This window comes from Aspergillus alliaceus (assembly GCF_009176365.1).
Source record: "Aspergillus alliaceus strain CBS 536.65 unplaced genomic scaffold BDW43scaffold_35, whole genome shotgun sequence".
Classification (NCBI taxonomy): Eukaryota; Fungi; Ascomycota; class Eurotiomycetes; order Eurotiales; family Aspergillaceae; genus Aspergillus; species Aspergillus alliaceus.
Window position 1 is genome coordinate 343,146 of NW_022474718.1, and position 19,440 is coordinate 362,585.

Sequence of the window (19,440 nt, forward strand, 5' to 3'; positions counted from 1 at the left end):
ACTTGCTTAGGAAGCCTCCTAATCTGCCTCAGTCTTCTATCCGTAGAATTGAGTGTAAGGGTTCGCTGGAAGAAGGCCATTGATCCTCTTTAGTAAAGCGCGTCAAAATAATCTCTGTATTCCAGGACCAGAAACTAGGTGATATCTACACTCTCGATATTACTTGTAGATAAGGCCTTATTCCAGCTCGGCCAGAATAGCCTAAAGAAAACTCGCTTGGTAATATAGCTTAGGCCCTGGCTAGCACGTAAAAAAGCTTTTCAGCTCGTTGCTATAGGCCATAGATGAAGGTCCAAAGATACTGAATCAAGTAACTGTAAAGAATAAATAGAATAAGATAAATAAAGTTATTAGATAGATCTTATTAGCTTTATAGGTGTTAATATACTTTACAATAATGTAATATCTATAGCTATTAAGAATAGGCTGACCGTTGGGACGGGAAATCCCAGGGTATTCGGGATGGCATGGGAATTCCGAATATGAAGCTTTGTAGTTTATTGACCGAGCCTTAACTCACAGCAGTAAATGGTGGCTATGCTCTTGACTAGTTAGTTCCCTGCGCTTCGGGTGGAACAAGTCATTCAGGGGATGTACCAGGAAAGTACATCTGAATGAACTGGATTGAGGAATGTTCGTTTCGGTGTTTCTGATGTTGCCCTGAATGTATTGCAATTTGCAGAAGCAGATTGTTGGGTTTTATGTTCTGTGTCTTCGCTATTTGTGAAATGTATCGATATTGTGAATAGCCGCATTATCTAATTGAGTACATCTATGGTGTTAAATTCATTGACAACACGCAAACCATTAGCCGCGGACAAGTATTCTCGAATGATGTACATCTACCCAACAATATCGCAACAACACTTCGCTATTTCAATCGCTTTATCTGCACCGGGTCTACAAAAGAACTTAGAATTGTGGGTACGGAGATGTCAAAATTTCACCTCTTTCCAAGTCACTGTCTCCATCTCCGATATTGCAATCTCCATCCAGGCTAAGACAACTCGTTTTTGGTTTTCTGGCCAGGTACTTCTATGGAAAAACGAACAGGGTGGATATTCTATACAAGCGGGTTCCTTGGGATCATTGCCGAACCTGCGGCGTGTGTAAGTGCTAAATATTATCCCGACGGCGATGATTAATTGAACGACTATGAGCGTTTCGACGGATATAGCGTTCGTGAGTCGTAGTCGGGATTAGTTCAAAATTGTATTCTCCGGTATTTTGATGGCTATTTGGCTGCCGATGCGCTATCAATGCTGTTAGGTTTAGTGGAGGGAGATTGACTCAAACGGCTTGCATGGCGCTCATCATAGCCCTGCTTCGTGAGAGCCAAGCGGCTCCACTACAAGGTAAAATGCAACCCTTCTAGCCCAAGCGCCTCACTAAAAGGGCTCGCTAATAGTATTTATGGTAATACTATTCCTGCTTGGGATGTAGTGTGGAGACATATACGAGGCTCACACATAACTAATTAGAATCCGCTTTTTAGGTAACATCGTCGATGAGGATCACCTTGTCGACGCAGCCTAAAAACGCCGTGAATCTCCCCTGATGAAAGCATTCAAACTTCCGAGACCTTCTTATCGCACGGTGCTGTGTGGACGGCTCTGATTCCTTTTTATTTTTTATTTAACCCTGCCCAGTCAGATATGGCCCTGCGGCTTCCTTGGGTGATTCTCTTGCTTGTGTTTGAAGATCTAGCTGCTGATCTCCGGAAACAAAAGCTCATCAAGGATTTAAGGAACCTATTATTCGTTTCTAGGATCACTCGGGAGCGGTTTGAGCCATTCTTATATGAGGAATTCCACTTAGAAGGCGATTATGACGGGCCACCAGGGTCTGATCCTCGAAATGCCGTAGATAGCACGTCACCACTTTTATGCCGCACGCTCTTGACTCGGCCCGAACTTGGGAAATACGTAAAGAATATCTCCATGGAACAGTCCCAAGTTACCCCAATGGATCTAAAATATTGGGATTATGAATATTGCTCCAGCGAGGAGGAGCTTGAATCTCCTTTCCGGCCGGCGGAACTTGATGCAGCAAGGGCATTCCTGGAAACCAATTTCCGCCCTGACGAAGCCAAGGACCATTGGCTACAAGCGATCAAAGATCCCAATGATGTCGGACAAGCGGCCATGCAAGGTATATTGCTGTGTCATCTTCCAAATCTAGTCTCTCTAACACTCACTCTACACTCGGGAAGCTTTGGGCATATAGCAACGTTTCTCCAACTTCCATACCTGGAAGAACTTAGCTTGACTATCGATATGGGATATGAGGGCAACTGGAATGAAGATTCACTTGAAGATCCCGAAGATATCCTTGAGAGCATTCTGTCTGGAACGCAAAATATCAAAAAATTAGTCTTCGACCATTACAGAAACGTTTGTGCCCCGACCATCTTTGATGGGAATAACTTGAAGCGGATCTTAGACCACCATGTTTCCGAGACGGTCGAAGATCTTTCAATTACTCTTTCCCTGAGCGATCCGAAGGACTGGCGGTTTCCCCAAGAATATGCTCGACACACCGGTGTGTTTGGGTCCATGACGCATTTTACCGAACTACGGACGCTGTCAATCCAACTGGAACTATTACTGGGTGAGCCGTGGGCCAACCCACGCCATCTCAAGGATGTGCTTCCCAATCAGCTGCAGAGCCTTACCTGCTTCAGTCTCCATTCCTACTCCAGACATGACGACGATGGCCGAATCTGGAAGCGGGAGAGCTGCGTTCCAGAATTTCAATTGCTGGCTAATGCAGCGCACGATGAGTTTACATTCCCGTCTTTGTATGAAGTCGACTTAGTGGTATACCGCAACGATGACTTCAACAAGTATAGCGGTGTTACGGACAGTTCTGGTACATTTAAGGAAGAGGGATTAGCTGATTCAAGGATTGCCTTTTCCTGGTATTGATCATCAAACTCAAGGCTTCTGGCATGTCTAGCCTTCATTCAGGCTTTTGCCATTTTACAAACTGATGCATACGTCGATTTATATTTATTATTATTATTATTATTATTATTATTATTATTATTATTCAAGGTCAACGTCCTTACCGAGCCTCTTCGGCCATGAAAGACGGCGAATGGCAAGCCGTAGCCCTACTTAGTCCCTATATACACTGATGACCGTTCTACACCTTTTCCTCGCCCCAAACCACCTTACTGCACAGGGCTTTCAGGCTGGTTAACCTTCCTTGGCTTCGGTACAATAGGGTGTCACTCGTCGCTCAGCGAGCCACCTTCTCCCTTTAACCTTCTCCTTCTCGTTCCGCTTCCTTCAACATGCCTAACCCCATTCATCATCTCGTCGTGCTCATTTTGAGGGCTTCAGCCTTTTTTCTCCCGCTGCAGCCCACTGTAATTTCCTCCAGGAACTGTAGCACAGCCGCCGTTGTTTTCGACTCTGCTAAGAGCCATCCCTCCCGGTGTTCCTCACGCATAGTAGGAATAGTGTGCCCCTCTTTTCGTAGCGTTCTGTACATCGTCTCCCGATGTCATCACCACTATCGACATTCAAACAGTAGGTTGTGAACGGAGTCTCTGTTGAAGACAGAGGGATCGTAGGCGGCCTTCTGCCATGCGAGCCTTTTATAGGCGGGCCAAATAGTGTTCTCGGAGGGTGAGCCCGGTGACTAACCACACTCTTAAACCACTCTTAACCATCGAGTCGTCTCCTAAACAAAAGAGTTGTTTATTCCTGCGACTACTCGCCGGCGTCCTGGTACATATCGTCTACCAGTACAAGATGGCTGCCAAGGCCATCTAACACCTCAGTTTTATAAGATATGTCGCCTAACTTGCTTCAGCCACTAGATTTTGGTTTTTTGTCTCCTCTAAAGCGCGTGTATAAGGAGAAGGTGGAGAGTAAAGCTCGGCTCGGCTTCAATCATATCGACAAGCTTGAATTTATTGGAGCTTGTCCTCAAGCACGCGCTAAGGTCTATACTTCAAACAATATCTGCAGTAGTTTTTCACCTGCAGGCATTTTGTCTTCTAACCCTGAGCGCGTGTTTTCTCAGGTTAGTGTTGGGTGGATGGGATTGATTGATTCACGTATAGCCATCGCGATAAATATTCGCTATATTGCTTGGCAAACGCCAGTTAAAAAAGTATTGGTATAGCTTTGGGTCTTCAAAATCTCACGGGTTTATCATTCGCACTCTGCGCCACCTTTTAGCAGTATCATTATTTCTCTCGATATTGAGCCTGCGAAACTGCGTGCGGCAATCTGACCTCCATAGACCTGTAAGTCTAGTTCAAGTGATCAATACAGAAAGGCTTCTTTATATTGGCGCTAATAGCTACTCAGAATTATTTTAACACGTAATCTAATTTTTATCTATGCCAATACGAAGCTAGAAAACCTGATGTAGTCTAATGGAGCTCTTGGGACGTGATAACCAACTCAGTCACTGTAAGATTCCCGAACAGAATTTTTCGATCACCTGGGCTAAGCCCTCTGTCCAAGTAATGTGCGGGGAGTGACCGCATGGAGCATGATAAACCGTAAACGGACGGGGATTCTTCTTATTTTGCAAGTCAATCATGCTCTGCTGGACCTCTTTGGGCAGACACATGTCCCTATCGAGTATCACATAAGCGCATGGCAAGTCGTATGGATCATGAGTGAGAGGGCTAGTCATGTTAGGCGCCGCTGTCATACACTGCGCCCACTCTCTTGCCGCTCCTTCGCCAGCATCACTGAACAGATACTTGGCCAGATCGACCATTACCCCAAGGCCGTTTTTCTATGTGAGAGCTCAGTCATACTTCCCTCTAACGTGGATCAAAACTCACATGAAATCGCATGAACGGAGGGACGACGACATTGCCATCCCTGGGCTGGAAGAAGCTGCTCACAGACTCGCCGATAGGGGTGACTAAGGCACCAATGAAAAAGAGACCGATAATTCCTCCAGTCTCCCCGTTCGATGTCCGGGTCTTTGCATGCCGTTCCCTCTGCGCTGCCTCGGCGGCAACCCATCCACCTGAGGAGTGTCCCACTAAGAGTATAGACTTCCCCTCTACGATCAGTCGATCTAGAAGTTCCCCTACCGAAGCGGCGTCATCCGCTGCAGTTGGATAGCCTCCTACAGGAGGTTCGCGATCAAAGTCGGGGTTGTTCACATCGCCCACATTAAGCCGGCTTAAGTCGCATGTTGGTCGTTGGGGACAATATGCCTCCACTCCACGTGCGGCCAAGGCATCGAGCAGTGGCTGATAAGGTGCCGGTGTGTGGTACGAGCCATGGCATATGACAACAGCAAAGGGTGATTCAGAGGCCATGGTGAGAGTGAGATGAGAAGGAAGAGTTGTTCGTTTCACTGGCCGTTGTCCGCACTATTTATACGAGGTCGCATCCGCAGTGGGGGAGAAAAAACCCAATTTCACTAGCCTCGGATTGGCTGAAGTCGATGGATACGCACAAAGCTAGTAAATTTGAAATGTAGACATCTTGTGGTTTCATGGACTCGTCGAATGAAGTGAATAATGTAGCTCTCACATAGTGATGTCGCACCTAATTGCGGAACGTCCGTCATATGTGCTTTATATAATTCTGCCAAGTATACGCGGAAGCTAGCCTGACTATTATGGCACGAGCGGACACTACATTTGTTTCGGAGGATCTCGGTGGCTTGTTTTGGTGCTTCGGTGTTTTGGCTCCCCTGGCTATAGATTATACTCATTGACTCGGCACCTCGATGACTCATTCATGTACGTCTAATTGTTGCCTTGTGATCGAGACTTAGCTGAAGCTTGCATCGGGCTGGATCTGGGCTTGATGCTTGAGTCTGGAGCTATCGATGCATGGCGACCGATATCGCTTCCCCGGACATGAGTCATTGAATGTAAATGCTTCGTGTGTTGTTGGATTTCGAGAAACAACAGCCTGGCGCGTTTATGCAGAAACGCATTGCATAAAATGGTTTCATTTTTCCTATATTTCTCTTTTCTTCTTCTTGTGCATATACCTTTTCTGCTAGCCCCCTCCCCTTTCCCAACGAGACAGAACAGATCAGTCGAACGGGGAAATGCCATTGTCCTCGCCATCCGAGGTTGACGAGCCTGACTTCCTCGATCGCATATCAGGGTGTCCAAGATAGAAGTGATTAGGCGAAGAGCAACTCCTGCAACGGCAATCAACGTAAGTCATAGGATACTTAACGGTCAATGCGAATAATGTGACAAAGCGCACTAATCTTGGGATTCAAAGAACGCCGGATCCCACGCCAAGTCATGACCGTCCCTCGATTACTGCTGAACATGAGAGTAAAAAGTATCACCAACCACATCGACGGAGATGGACGACTCGTATGAAAACCTGAAGTCATGACACATACCCAACGCCGACTAATACGATCCACAGGTTCGTCGGCATGTCAGGAGGTGAGAACTTCCCAGGATGATGCGGAAAAAAGGTGTGAATCATATACGTACGTGTAGCACCAATGCCGTACATCCTCCAAACTTACTGTCATCCATTACACGCTGACAGTTGGATACCCCGGCGGAACAATTCTTCCAGTCTTCGATACCATCTACGATTCGAAACATATCGATTCCATCCTCAAGGTGCAGGACACATGGCTGAGGGCCTATAAAAGGGCCTCGGGGGAACCTGGCGTCGTTCCCGTTACCTCGAGACACAAATGTGACCTCACCCATGCAGGACGCTCTCTCTGACGGAACGCCCATGGCTACCTTCAGCGGCCAGGTTGTCACCTCTGCCATTGGAAGCGACGCGTTCTAGGAAGCTGACACCCTGGGGATATCTCGAGGCAGTACCAAGTGAAATGTGTTGGTGCGGAATACAGCCGAATCTCCCCCAAGGATTAACAAAGCGTTCGAGATCGCCACAGGTGGGACACCAGCTCCGGTGCTGGTGGATCTTCTCAAGGACGTCACTGCTGGTTTGTTAAGGCGGCCTAATGCTGCCTCAGGTGTCTTGTGGAGATGTGATTCCACAACAAACCCTCCTTTGTCGATCCGTTTCCCCATATCATAATGAACGACCCCGTCTAGTAGCCGTTACCCTAGGCCATTGGCTAATAGAGATCTCAGATCGAGCAAGGTCCTACCATGGTTGCCCTGGGGGTTCCTAGCAACGACATCTCCGAGCCGTATGTCACACCATATACCGCGCTCAGCCATTGCTGGGATACGCCTGCAGAGATGACAATGATTACGAACAAGGCTATCCATAACCGCATCCAAGGTATTCCAATACAAAGCTACTATATTCTATTCACTCTCTATAATGCGTATCCTGTGGCATTTTTCCCTCCAACCCTAAAATTCAGTTTGCCAGAGAACTTTCAACATGCCATCGCTCTTAACAAACGGTTAGGAATTCACTTTCCGTGTATTGACTCGCTATGTATCATCCAGAACTCTAAGGAAGACCAGGAAACAGAGGGAGTACAGATGAACAAAATATACAACGCGTATTTGGTTCTTGCGGCTACTTCAGCTATAAAGACCACTGATAGTTTTCTTCAGTACCAGCTGGCAGATAAAGCGAACCCCGATACCTATTGTGTCCCACGAGGCACGAGGTCCATAGCAGACACCAAAATCATTCCTCAAGCAACAGATAAACATAGCGCGTAAGGGGAGCAAGAAGTGGACTTGCCAATATAGAGTCGGAGAGGATGGACAATGCAATAGCGATATCTCGCTCGGCAAGTGCTACATTTTTCAGTACGTCAGATGCACTGGGAATGACATAGTGAATGCTTATCGGGGACAGACGAGCCTTCGATTTCTCGCCCCGTTCCAGGAGTTGCATCCCGGAACGTGTCGTATGAGCAATCCTTTAATCTGGAAGGGTCTTCGGGACACGCACCCTTAAGTGCTGACAGTGATAATGAGAATGAAAATACCCAGCTTTTAATTTTCTCGGCGCTATTATTCTTCATAAATGCTTATTATTGACTTTCAGGCCTTGTATCGGATATGGCCGAGTATACAGCAAGCCAAGGCTATCAGAATCAATATCTCGCAGGTATATGGAAAGGTGGTCTCACCCAAGGCCTCCTGTGGCGCTTTTCTGAAGAAGCTTCGAGTGATATAGAGGAGCGCCATCCGATTCCGTACCGTGCACCGTCATGGTTATGGGCCAGCTGCGAGGGACAAATAACGTGGTGCACCCGTTAAGGGGAGCACTACTTTGACTGGGACAGGGAAACTGCATCAGCCATCGTGATTCTGGTATCCATCGTTAAGCTTACTGGGAAAAGCCAGTACGGCCAAATCAAATTTGCCTCACTAAAGCTTCGTAGAAAATTATAAAAGGTCTGTTTGACGCAGTGCCCAGAGCGCCTAAACAGGCTTGGCCTTCCCTCTTCGTTCCCCTTCGATATTTGTGCAATTGATGTAATTGATCCTGGGTCTAACGGAGTGGAAATCGGCATTGCTTGCTTCGACCACTCATGGAAGGAGAGAGTGACTTGAGAGAAGCAGAAATCTGGTGTCTCCAGCTGGACTACCATGTTGCTGGTACGGCGCCAGATAAAGACAACATATCTGGTCCGTTACTACAGCATATATATAACGGTACCCCTTGCCTGTTTTGCCGCGAAGGAGTTTTTGTCTTCCATGAAGAGCAACCGTATTTCTTTGAAAGCAAGCAAGTGCAGGATATGGTCCTTTTATATAAAGTTCATAAATATATACGGTTTTTTTCTTTTAGGTAGATAAACATCTATAAGTTCCACCCCAATGAACATGAAAATTATTCAACTTGAATGATAGCTGTCCAGGGCCACATCTCTTAAAGCAGTAGCTCTAGAGATCATAAACCTGATATCGCTCGATCTAGTGATCCGCCGTGGGTGACGAAAGCTAATGAGACCGGCTATGCGGGAAGTGTAGGCCTCCGTATACAGAAATTCACCAATTCATAAAACGCTAGATCATTGCCTACGCTCTGAAACATAGCAAAAGGAATTACCTCAATCAAAAGCGTGTTTTCCAAACATGATAAACTGAAGGGCAGGGGTAAATGCGCTCGAAAGCATATGTTTGCCTAGGGATCCATAGAAATGAATCACATCTTCACTTTTTTTGTGGAGGTACATAGTCAGGGAAAAGCTCCTGGAAAGCCATGTTTGCGTGCTTGGAGTCAGCATGGGCTTGCAGATCCCCGATGCGATTGGTGCTAAGGAACGATTGCTTGCATTTCGTGCACAAGATAGTCTTCGCAGCTTCATTCTGTAAGCACCATGAGTACTGCTGACCTTTACAATAACTCGGAATAGTACGTACGGATTTCTTTTGAGATTTTGCGGTGCCTTTGCTGTCTTTCGCGTTGCGCTCACGCTTGGAAGCGGCTTTGGCTCCCTATCGCAGGCTGTAGGTGAGTTCATGTCTTATCGAGAGAGCAATTACTTCGATGGAAGAGCGAGAATATATTTTATAAATATTGCTTACGTTTCCCATGATGACTTGTTGTGGCCTTGAATCTGAGGTTGGAGAAAATTTTTATCGCTACGCAGGAAGGTTAGAGACAGGGGAGGCTTTTTCTATGTCTCTTTTTTTCTTATTTTTTTTTTCCGCCCCTCTTGACTTTTTCTAGTTAGGCGGTAAACACGTCTGAGGTCTAGACCGAGACTAGTTGACCAACGTAATCGGTAAGCGAGCGGTCACCCTGACCGCCTTCCGGAGCCGAGCAAAGTCGTTGCTTGCCCGCTTTTGCCTTCTCAGGCATCCTTTCTCTGCCTGCGTCTAGTATCTGTCTTTCCCGGCGTGTTCGGGCACCTTTGCATATTGTCTTGTTGGGTATCTATCAACAAGGTAGCTATGATCATACGCCGGGAGGCTCTTCCCGTCTGGCAACCTGTCAAGGATCAGAATCGGGCAGGAAGATAAAGTAGTGGTTCATAGACCGGGTCTTACTTAGCGGGTTGGGTGGGTTTTGGTCCCCCACTCATGGATGCTCAAGGAACATGCACTGGCGTTGATTAAGCATGGTACATATATACATATATCCTTAGACGGAGCGTATCAAATGGGAATTTAATTTAACTTGCATAAGTTCCACCCTCAGCGTTATGCCTGCCATCTATCAGGAACACAAAAGCGGTGTCTAGTGGATATCAGATTCGATCATCGCATTAGAATATTTCAGCTAAAGCGAACAGAGTAACCCACCAAGACGTCATTAGAGATCCCGTTGAAATCTGCGCCCCATTCGAGGAGAAGTTTCACGTTGCGTTGCGACTTGGTTCGGATGGCCGCTACCAGTGAAGATTCACAATTTCCCTAAGATGTCTCCGATACCCCTTCGTTGGGTGAATAGTGCGGCAAAAGCTTCCTATCCTTTGTGAGAGCTCATCTCAGCGACGGAGCCCGTTCTGGTAGTGGGCCATGAGAATCTCGAGGGCAGCAGAGTTCAAATTACATGCAGCCCTAAAACTGGGGCCGAGTCCGTCTCCATATCGATATTCAAATTATCCTCGGTGAGTTGATGGCCCATAACGAGACGTAGGCAAAGGGTGATGAATGGCTGATGTGGAATGTGTTGTGAGTGTTATAAACCGTGTGAGAGATGAGAGATGAGAGACAACGATTTTATACCGTAGTCATCAGACCAGTCCCCGTGATCCGTGGCTTACTTGTTAGATCGACTATATTAACCATATAATTAAGAAATACAGAATATAATGCCAAGATAAGATCCAGGAGTACAGATCTTGGAGAATCCGCTTCATTCCCTCATCGAGCTGATCACGGTGCTGAGAAAAATAATGCGGAACCATCCTGGCTGTTCACTACCAAAGTCAGCGCCAATTCCAAGATGCGCTTTGTGCAGGGCTAACTTGTCAGCCAGCTCCCAGCTCCGGTTCCAGCGTGCAGACTCATCCTCATCTGGTGAGCAGTAGGCTTACACTTTGAGAGGCGGTGTTAATAGATCACACCAGACGAAGAAGCCCGCGTTGGACCCACTTGCGTGTACGGGATTCCGTGATCATGCAGGAAGGGGACAACGTAAGTGTAAGCGGCAGCAAGCTGCTTGTGGTTCTTCTTGATATATCTGCCTACTAAGTGTTTATCTTCGAGAACGCTGGTCGTCAGACAGTCTGCCAAGCCAGATTTCCAGCTATATGGACCGGTCCCTTGGATCGATTCAGTAGGTCACAGTTGCCTTGGGAAGTGATCACACCGAGTGGTACTCCATTAGAGCCAAAACCATTACTGAGGCCCCAAAGCATATGAACCTGATTCGGATCGATTAGCCTGTCAGTGTTGATGTAAAGCCCTCTATAGGCGTCGCCCTATCCTGGCCCTGTCTCTAAACTAAGAGAGCATATATCTCCTCCCTGATTAAACGCAGGCGATACTTTTTGGCAAAAGCTTCATCAGTTTGAGGATAAACGACCAAGAATAGTATCCACCCAGGGGGTTGTGTGGGCTGCAAAGCATGATGGCTTCTTCGTACTTAGACACAGCAGAAACGCCGATTGGATCCACGCTATCGAAGCTGGCAGGAACGAGCTTGACGCGGGCCAGAGGCAAACATCTCGGTTGAACCTTCAATGATACGTGCGTCGAATCAGAACGACTTCATTTGGGTAACAGAACGCCCAGGAGCAGTGCTTAATCGCTGATTATACTCCATTGGTGGTAATGATATCCAATGGCTTGGATGCCTTTGACGGGTTGAGTAATGGCTGAGAAAGTGCGCGATAGCAGCTTTCAGCCCGACAGACCCGGTGATGGTGTCATTCAACAAGAGGTATCGTGGGGCAAGATCGAAGTTGGTGTTCATCCTCACTCGCAGCTGTTCTTGCATCAGGGAATTGTCTGCCACTCTTAGGGTGACAATGTCGCGAGGCTTACTCTGCAGATGCTAAAGATCGCTAAGAATATCCCAGAAGGCATTGCTTGTATCCCTCAGCGACGCCCTTGCTCCTTTAAGAGACAAGGGAGGTGCAGATTGGCTGATGGGAATATGGGGCATGATGACAGAAACTATGACCCTACCGCAATGCCTCAGATGTCACATACCGATCGGAGCTCCGGCTTCTCGGACTGTGCCAATCGTTGGCTCAATGGCCCTTTCTAATGGCACGGATTACTCCCAGGTTCATATAGTAGCCCGTGAATCATGCAAGAGGTGGCCGAAGAGCCTCGACTGAGGCCTAGCAAGGAACTGTGCGCCAATGCGGCTGTGGGCTCGGCCTCACCGGTTCGAAAAGTTAGCAAGAAGAGCTTAGATCGGATAGCCCGAGTAAGTAGAAGCTTCAATGCTTCCAGTAGCTCCCAGGTCATCTGTTCGACCGCCGCTGCCATTTCCGGGACGTTCTCTACCGTACCACGAATGCACACAATCGCCGTAAATTCTTTCAGTGTTTGTGAGGATGATTGGGAGGCATAGGTCGCAAAAGCTGCAACTAAGTCTACGATGGCACGGCCGTAGCTTTAAGGAGTGTGCTGGCGTATGCTTCCCGCAGCGATCTATTAGGCTTTATCGATCCGACGAAGCCACCAGGATCGGGAAGAATCTTGAATTCTGAAATACGTGTACTTGCCCTGGTTAGATAAACCTTTACATCACATCATTTGTCGCTTTCATCAAGGCAAGTTGCGTCTTGTGAGTTTATGAAGACCTCACGGACCCGACTACGATCTAGGAATCATGGAAGGCCAAAGCTCCACGACTAGATAGTTGTGAAGATCAAGTGATCTCCCAAACGCTTGTATCCAATATCCACTCTTCCAATTTCCATCTTGATCGCCTGAACTAAATCGTCTCCGGGGTGGACCGAACCGGTCAACTTTTCTGGCCTTAAGAACAGTGAGGCGGGTAGATTTCTCGGCGATTACGCGCGCATCCCAGGCTATGAACTTGAAACTCACGCCAAGGACATTGTGACTGACCCCGGGTTCCCCCTTTCCCTCTCCTCTCCGGGGGATTACTCTTACACAGAGATCAGGCCCCCACCACGGCTGGACCATCAAATCCTACCCCTGCTTTGAGGAGCTCGGCTTCTTACACTTCGACCTCGTGCAGCTGGGCTATCAGCTCTTCCACGACAATGAAACCCGATTGAAATCTCAGTTCCTGGTCTAGAATTTCTTCGTTAACACACACGGACGGCATCAATCGGCGCATCATGGTGATGAATTCGGGTTATCCTTGCATCTGTGGAACTGGGATAAACAGGTTACGGGCGGCGAAGCGCATGGCCCGGCTGATGGCGCCGAAAACTGGGGTGCATTTCGGGAGGGACGAGGTATCAGAGTTATGGGACGGGGTCCCAGCGGGCTTGGAGAAGCTGGTTCTGCATAATCCGGGGAGGTTGAAGCATCTGTTGGAGGAGGCTACATAGGCTACGATGTCCAAGTAGAGGTGTTAGTATCAAGCGGAAGATGGTGAGTATTTCAAGAGCTTGGACTTGAGGCTGTTGGCTGAGATAGATCGTTGAGAGGGTGTGATTGGTTAGCTGAGTGTCGTACGTGTAAACCGTCTGCTGTTTTCTGTTCCTGGCTAGTAATAGGGGGAAAATAACAATGCAAATGGGATATTCCCTAGATAGAGACTTGGTAGAAATAGTGACATGCTTTTAGGATTCAGATCATTTCTTAAATTGAAAGTGGCTGAAAAGTATTCAACCCTTCGCTTCACAGTAGCGTACGATAATACCTGTGCATATCACGCCAATCACTGGGAGCAAGCACTTGCTTTACATTAGGGACGCTCAGCAACTGACTGATTAATGCTTGAATTTGCATCCCTGAGATTGAAGAAGAGTGGTATTCAGTACTACAAGAGATTACACATTCCTGTGGAGTGGTGTTGATATTTCACAAACAAGTGGTGGGTCGGTATGTAGGGAAAGGATTCAACATTACTGCTAAAATTGATCGGAACTTGTCACCGGAAAGCGATAAAAGTAGAACTAGAATGCTTGGCGTTCGGGGTTCATTCTGTCCGAGCGAGCCGATTGTGGGTCATGAAACCGACTTAAATGAGGCCCCTTATGCCCACCAAAACACCAGTCGCCAAAGAACCCAATATTTTGCGCACATACCGTGCTTTGATGAACTATGGCTGAACATCCCTCATTTACGCTTGCCGCACTCTGTAAGTTCCCAATTGGTCATTCGGAATGAGTCTACTGGGTTGCTGAATGTTGGTAACCATTCCCTAGTGCCTATAGGGGGAGTTGTGGGATATTTACGCACGCGCTCAGCACCTTCTTTGATCGCAGGCGTTGGGCTAGGAATTTCCTATGCGTGCTCAGGTAAGCGGAAAGGATGCACTTGGGTATTTCATCATATGCTTACCGGCATCCTTAGGTTATCTGATAAAGCAAAATAAGGATTACGGCACCGAACTGGCTCTGGCAAACAGTACAGTCCTGCTAGGCGCTGGGATAGCTCGGACTATCAAAACGCAAGCGAAAGCACCTATACCTTTGGCCCTCGGCGCAACAGGTTTATTAGCGTCATACTACTACCAGAAAAAGGTGCGAGAGTTTAGATACGGGGTCTAAACTATACAGATACAAGCTCAAAAGGTGGAGCATCCCTTTTCAATATGGGTACTTGAGCTTCTAGTTGAACTCGATGCGTACCCACTATATCATCTCAACACCATCCTGGATCGAAGTAGATAGGGTCTTCTCTTAGCAATCTCTTAATAACGATCCGAAGCAAAGGAAATTACATCACTCACCCGGAGAGCAACGTAGTATAACCTAGTGCTTTTTCAAGGTACTGCAGGGTAAAGAGCGGACCAATTGAACTAACAGGTCGATTCCGTAGGACATTTGTCATTAGCGGGAGTTGGTATTACGTGGCCTGACGTTGAACTGCCTCAACGGCCCATTTGAGGTTCGTTTGGCGCCGCTCAGATTTGCTGACTACATTGCCTGGTCGTATGCCTTTCGCAGTACTTCTAGCGGACGACCATAATTCATTGACCTCGTCAAGTCCAATCTACAGTGCATTTCTTTGCAAACCTGGTCCGGGATACTCTGCTCTTCAGCTAGTTCCACTCCAGTTAGGTATGCAGGTTACATCTGGAAGAAGCCTTTATGATTGGAATCGTTATGTAACATTCATCGTAATGGTAATAGTCGACCAACCATTACACCGCTAAACCCTAGGCAAACGCAAAGTCGAAAATAACCTACCTCAGCAAGCTTCACCAAAAGAAAAGAGAAGAGAATCAAAGCAATATTACCTTCCTTTTACTCATAAGATAGTAATAAATGATACTATAGCCTCTTCCTCTCTCTATATTGGAGTAATAATTCTACCTGCAAGAGAAGCCTTTTGCTGTGTTACATTCGATAGTATAACAGGATCAAAACCCGAATGCGGATATACGTCATCATAGTAATTCCGGGTGATCTTGGAATACCGGTAGCCCTGGGAGGAACTCACTCTAATGTGGTATCAGACAACTGGACTTATGTTATCTAAATAACTGATGTTACGCTGCTTTATGTATCATTAGTTATTCGGGCCTCCTACCGCATTTGGAGCTATTGTAACTGCCTAGTCGGCCCGCAACTTGGCTCTCAAGTACATATCATTGAAGACGAGACGTCATATCCTGTGCAGTGGTTCCATGGTAGACTCAGTATGGGAGCTCAACCTAGACTCGCTGTGTTGGAGAAGTGTGACCTCTCACCTCTGGTTTCGGCTGGATTCCAGTCCTTGGGGTATGGAGTATCTTTCCTCCCTCGAGTTTTAAATAGAGGTGCTCCAACAGCTGGTCCATGAGGGAAAGAGCTACTACAACATGCAGGAAACCCGAAATTATAAGAAGCTTGGTATTGTGTTTCGCAGCCCTGGTGCTTGGGTCTCTTGCCCTTGCATCCGATATCCCCGAGCTCCCATTGCAGGATGATTTCTGCATACCAAAAACCCATAACTGGACTGAAGAGGAGCTAGGAACAGTGCTAGATAACCCCACTGTAACGATCGAGCTGCCTATCCTACCGGGTGGAAATATTGATTTTAAGGCCTTCCAACTACTCTATATAAGCCAGGGCCTTGACAAAAAGAAGGCTATATCTGTTATAATAAGTATCTTTCCTTGAGAGACTAACACTAGCCGGATCCTCTTCTATTAAATTATCTATGACTTGCCTGATATTAACTGCTCCCTCTTCTATGGGCTACGGAAAGCTACGAACAAGGCCGTGACTGTATAGAATCTTAACTAAATAATCTTTGTGGCTGAGACTGCTTTCGATGCCGGATCTGCTGTTCTGGTTATCCTGGACTACAAAGGGTCGAATATCGCGTTCACTGTGGGCTCCCAGAGTATATATCAGATACTAGACTTGATCCGCGCTGTAACAAAATCATAATATATTATAGGCATTGATAAGGCCGCGGAAGCCATCTTATTTAACTACTCTGGCAGTGGGTACGCGTTGGAATGGGCTGCTGAGTTTTATTAAGAGTATATGTCAAATATTAGCATTATTGGAGCTGCGATCAGGGAGCCTCTGCTAAATATTATAAATATATATAGAAATATCAACTGAGTTATATTGACCTTGAATATCTGGGCTATACTTGGCGTGATGAATGTAATCCCTAAGATTAACCAGACTATATATAATAACTTAAAAGGTCCAATACTGAGAGAAATTCCTTGGCAGCCTTTTGCACTGCAGTGAACCTGAGATCCAGCCCCCGCTAATTCACACTTGGGCAAATATCAACAAGTGGTTCCAGAACAGCAATAAATTCTTGATTGATTTCAAGCCTGAACTCAGGGAGATTAGTGTTATAGAAAACTATATTGAGAAGGATAAATTACCCAAGTTTCTGCTGTATATCTATCAGGGCAGTTTGGACTTTATTATAGCCCCCTATAATAATACTAATATATTAAAGAAAAAATTCTGCGACGCAGGAACAGATATATTCTTTATTAAATGGAAGAGACTTGGCCATAGTAGCACCCTTTTCGCTGGCACCACTTGGACTGTAAAGTGGATCAAAAAGGTCTTTAATCGCGAGATGATCCAGAATAACTGTGGTAAAGAAGACTACAAAGTGGATCTCCATGCTGGGGATCTAGCTGGGATATTTGGAGACTTTCATACTGACAGTGTGAGATCCACCGGCAGACAGCCGGGTTGGGGTGATGAAGAGGACCTGCTCTCTATATATAGTGGAGCACACCCTGCGATATATTTGAAAGGGCAGAACTGTGAAATTATGTTGAAAGTAAGGTATGGTGTATTTCATCTGCGAGGCAGTTTGTTCAAAGCAGTAGGCTCCATGCACTGGACACTAGAAGCCTAGGCAAAACGAGCAGGATGATTAGTTCTTGAAGTCTCTGTATCCCTAAAGTGAGTAAGCAGCCTTATCCAGTTTATAGGTTAAGGTTAACGTATACTCAAAAAGTTCGCAAGAGGCGCCCTCTTCAATATATATGGACCCTACATTTTTAGCCCTAGCTAGGATTGTTAGTACTATAGGCCGTGCTACTGTGGGTATCCAAGCCTACAGATGTATATTCAGCCTTCGGTATCTACCATCAATCTGTGCCACTTGCTTGTAGCCATTCACATTGGGTTCACTGTACAGGTAGCCCTAGTATTTATAAGCCAAATCAATTGATCGTGTCTAGAGTCTTGTTTACCACTTGAGCCAAGAGCCATGCAAAGGAAGTTGTTAGCAATGCTGTAGCCAGAATAAAATATGGTGAAAACCGGATTGTAGTTGGGATTATACAGAGAGATGCTTCTTAGAGATGAGAATAATATAAAATACAACAATCCTGAGTAAAGCAGGGATCTTCTATTAGTTAATCCCAAATGTATCAAGAGTAGTTAGTGTTCGTAGTAGTTCGGTCTACGTCATGGCTCCCGTCCTGATTTTCTGCATTCGGCAAAATCACTTTCCTCCAGCTCCACCTGGAGGTTGCGGGATGACACAGCCCATAGTGTTGTTGCAATTGTTTTCCCTTTCTTTTTCTGATTTTTAGGGATATGGGTGTTGGAGTCTCCACAGTAAACATGATTTGACAGCAGAGAGGATCTCTCGAAATCACTGGGTTTCATACGGGGGTTTGTTGTCTTGATAGGCTCTATACGAACCTACACTCCTGCGGATTCATTTAGCCCTGAGCTTAGCGAAATCTTCCGCGGTAGTAGCGCCCCCTTTATAAAGCACTGGTATCCACAGGCTTGCCAGCAGGACCGACTACCGGGGACCGCAGCTATCCCTAAAGTCAAGTAGATGGCACGTTAGGGGGAAACTTCATTGGCCCTCAAGTCAAGTCATAGTCTGATCATACATCAATCAGGCATCCAATATAATGGAGGAAATACGAGGTGTTATGTGGATCTCCTTCATCTTTCGCCTGAGCATCAAGGATATCGTGCAGAAGCCATGGTGGGGCTTGCTCACCAGGATCTTGAAACTAGGGCGGCGTGAACAGTCTGACCGGGGTAGTTTCGATTTCCACGTAGCAGTTTACTTTGAGGCAAAGGAAGGCATAGGAACGTAGGGACATAAATGATACCCTACGCCGATGTTGAGCACGAATGCCTGTGACTTTACAATCAATACGAAGACATACTTTTTCTAACTTGTTGCGCCGCATCACTATCTCAATGAAACCTTGCTGCACCCCATACTATATCCAGTTTCCCAAGGGACCTCGGGATATTAGCAATTTTACCATCAAGCTCGAGCATGTCTCCGCTAGTATCCCAGTGAAGGCCAAGCGTGGCTGAGTGTTTGATGCCCTTGAAATCAAGTGCATCTGACCTAGTGTCGTTGAGCACTACAATTACAAAGGGACTCTGGAGACTCCGGTCTGATCAATATCGGATCTAAGTCCATGATGCTGCTGGAGTGATCCAGGTATACGTGAGTTACCGGTACTGTTGTTGCTGCTCTGTTAATATAGCAACCATCTTGATATTTCTTTGCACGAAGCTCACACTACACTATACATGAAAAGCTGTTCGCGCTTATAGTTTTGTCGCAAGCCGGCTGGACTTATCTATATGAGGTTGTGTGACAATTATTTGCAGTTATTCTACCTTCGCCCATAGAACATGATGAGAAGAAACTTCAGGAATAGAAATCTTTCTCTATAGTCCGATGATATGAGGCCCCGTAGGGACTCATTGCATATCTCTTATTGATGCGCCCGTCCACCGAAGGGATTAAAAATAAGCCCTACACCGATTGTTGAGTCAAATTCTGGAGATACTTTGTGACCCGACATGGTCATCCATACATGCAATTGTGGGTAGACCTTCAGAGGTCTTTTGCCTGTTATAATCCAGCGCACTTCTACATGGTCTCCTAAACCGCTAAAACCCCTCTCATCCTTTCTTTTAACTATCTTTGAATTTTTTTTGGTTCATTTAATTAGTTATAGCTATATTTTGGTGGACCTTGGGCGTCTCTGGGTATATTCAATAAAGATT

General features: G+C 46.3%; 6 protein-coding genes across 6 annotated transcripts; 4 read left to right on the top strand and 2 right to left on the bottom strand.

The window, feature by feature from the left end:
• Nucleotides 1-2,092: 2,092 nt before the first annotated feature.
• On the top strand, nucleotides 2,093-3,009 carry BDW43DRAFT_282882 (uncharacterized protein). The gene has a single exon (XM_032042692.1). The coding sequence runs from the start codon at nucleotides 2,145-2,147 to the stop codon at nucleotides 2,925-2,927; it is 783 nt and encodes a 260-aa protein (XP_031898226.1). The 5' UTR covers nucleotides 2,093-2,144; the 3' UTR covers nucleotides 2,928-3,009.
• Nucleotides 3,010-4,161: 1,152 nt separating this feature from the next.
• Nucleotides 4,162-5,523, bottom strand: BDW43DRAFT_282884 (alpha/beta hydrolase). Its single transcript, XM_032042693.1, has 2 exons — nucleotides 4,814-5,523; nucleotides 4,162-4,764 (listed from the first exon to the last, which is right to left on the bottom strand). The coding sequence occupies exons 1-2, from the start codon at nucleotides 5,300-5,302 to the stop codon at nucleotides 4,426-4,428; spliced, it is 828 nt and encodes a 275-aa protein (XP_031898227.1). The 5' UTR covers nucleotides 5,303-5,523; the 3' UTR covers nucleotides 4,162-4,425.
• A 930-nt stretch (nucleotides 5,524-6,453) lies between these two features.
• BDW43DRAFT_282886 (uncharacterized protein) lies at nucleotides 6,454-7,810 on the top strand. The gene is made up of 2 exons (XM_032042694.1): nucleotides 6,454-7,717; nucleotides 7,767-7,810. Exon 1 carries the CDS (start codon nucleotides 7,097-7,099, stop codon nucleotides 7,625-7,627), a length of 531 nt encoding a protein of 176 aa, XP_031898228.1. The 5' UTR covers nucleotides 6,454-7,096; the 3' UTR covers nucleotides 7,628-7,717; nucleotides 7,767-7,810.
• An 844-nt stretch (nucleotides 7,811-8,654) lies between these two features.
• Nucleotides 8,655-9,522, bottom strand: BDW43DRAFT_282887 (uncharacterized protein). The gene is made up of 3 exons (XM_032042695.1): nucleotides 9,449-9,522; nucleotides 9,284-9,358; nucleotides 8,655-9,229 (listed from the first exon to the last, which is right to left on the bottom strand). Exons 1-3 carry the CDS (start codon nucleotides 9,455-9,457, stop codon nucleotides 9,074-9,076), a joined length of 240 nt encoding a protein of 79 aa, XP_031898229.1. The 5' UTR covers nucleotides 9,458-9,522; the 3' UTR covers nucleotides 8,655-9,073.
• A 4,521-nt stretch (nucleotides 9,523-14,043) lies between these two features.
• BDW43DRAFT_141771 (TMEM14 family protein) lies at nucleotides 14,044-14,711 on the top strand. The gene is made up of 3 exons (XM_032038324.1): nucleotides 14,044-14,105; nucleotides 14,173-14,265; nucleotides 14,321-14,711. Exons 1-3 carry the CDS (start codon nucleotides 14,069-14,071, stop codon nucleotides 14,515-14,517), a joined length of 327 nt encoding a protein of 108 aa, XP_031898230.1. The 5' UTR covers nucleotides 14,044-14,068; the 3' UTR covers nucleotides 14,518-14,711.
• A 902-nt stretch (nucleotides 14,712-15,613) lies between these two features.
• BDW43DRAFT_320827 (uncharacterized protein) lies at nucleotides 15,614-17,205 on the top strand (the record flags this gene model as incomplete). Its single annotated transcript, XM_032049178.1, has 6 exons — nucleotides 15,614-15,693; nucleotides 15,801-16,050; nucleotides 16,219-16,332; nucleotides 16,369-16,430; nucleotides 16,645-17,162; nucleotides 17,198-17,205. 6 exons carry the CDS (start codon nucleotides 15,614-15,616, stop codon nucleotides 17,203-17,205), a joined length of 1,032 nt encoding a protein of 343 aa, XP_031898231.1.
• Between the last annotated feature and the right edge of the window lie 2,235 nt (nucleotides 17,206-19,440).

Coding starts and splice junctions, on each gene's coding strand:
- BDW43DRAFT_282887 (XM_032042695.1), bottom strand. Junction 9,230..9,283: donor CAAAATCTCAAAAGAAATCC/GTACGTACTATT, acceptor TGGTGCTTACAG/AATGAAGCTGCGAAGACTAT.
- BDW43DRAFT_282882 (XM_032042692.1), top strand. CDS start 2,145: ATGCAAGGTATATTGCTGTGTCATCTTCCAAATCTAGTCTCTCTAACA.
- BDW43DRAFT_141771 (XM_032038324.1), top strand. CDS start 14,069: ATGGCTGAACATCCCTCATTTACGCTTGCCGCACTCT. Junction 14,106..14,172: donor ATTTACGCTTGCCGCACTCT/GTAAGTTCCCAA, acceptor ACCATTCCCTAG/TGCCTATAGGGGGAGTTGTG. Junction 14,266..14,320: donor AATTTCCTATGCGTGCTCAG/GTAAGCGGAAAG, acceptor CGGCATCCTTAG/GTTATCTGATAAAGCAAAAT.
- BDW43DRAFT_282886 (XM_032042694.1), top strand. CDS start 7,097: ATGGTTGCCCTGGGGGTTCCTAGCAACGACATCTCCGAGCCGTATGTC.
- BDW43DRAFT_282884 (XM_032042693.1), bottom strand. CDS start 5,302: ATGGCCTCTGAATCACCCTTTGCTGTTGTCATATGCCATGGCTCGTAC. Junction 4,765..4,813: donor CTCCGTTCATGCGATTTCAT/GTGAGTTTTGAT, acceptor GCTCTCACATAG/AAAAACGGCCTTGGGGTAAT.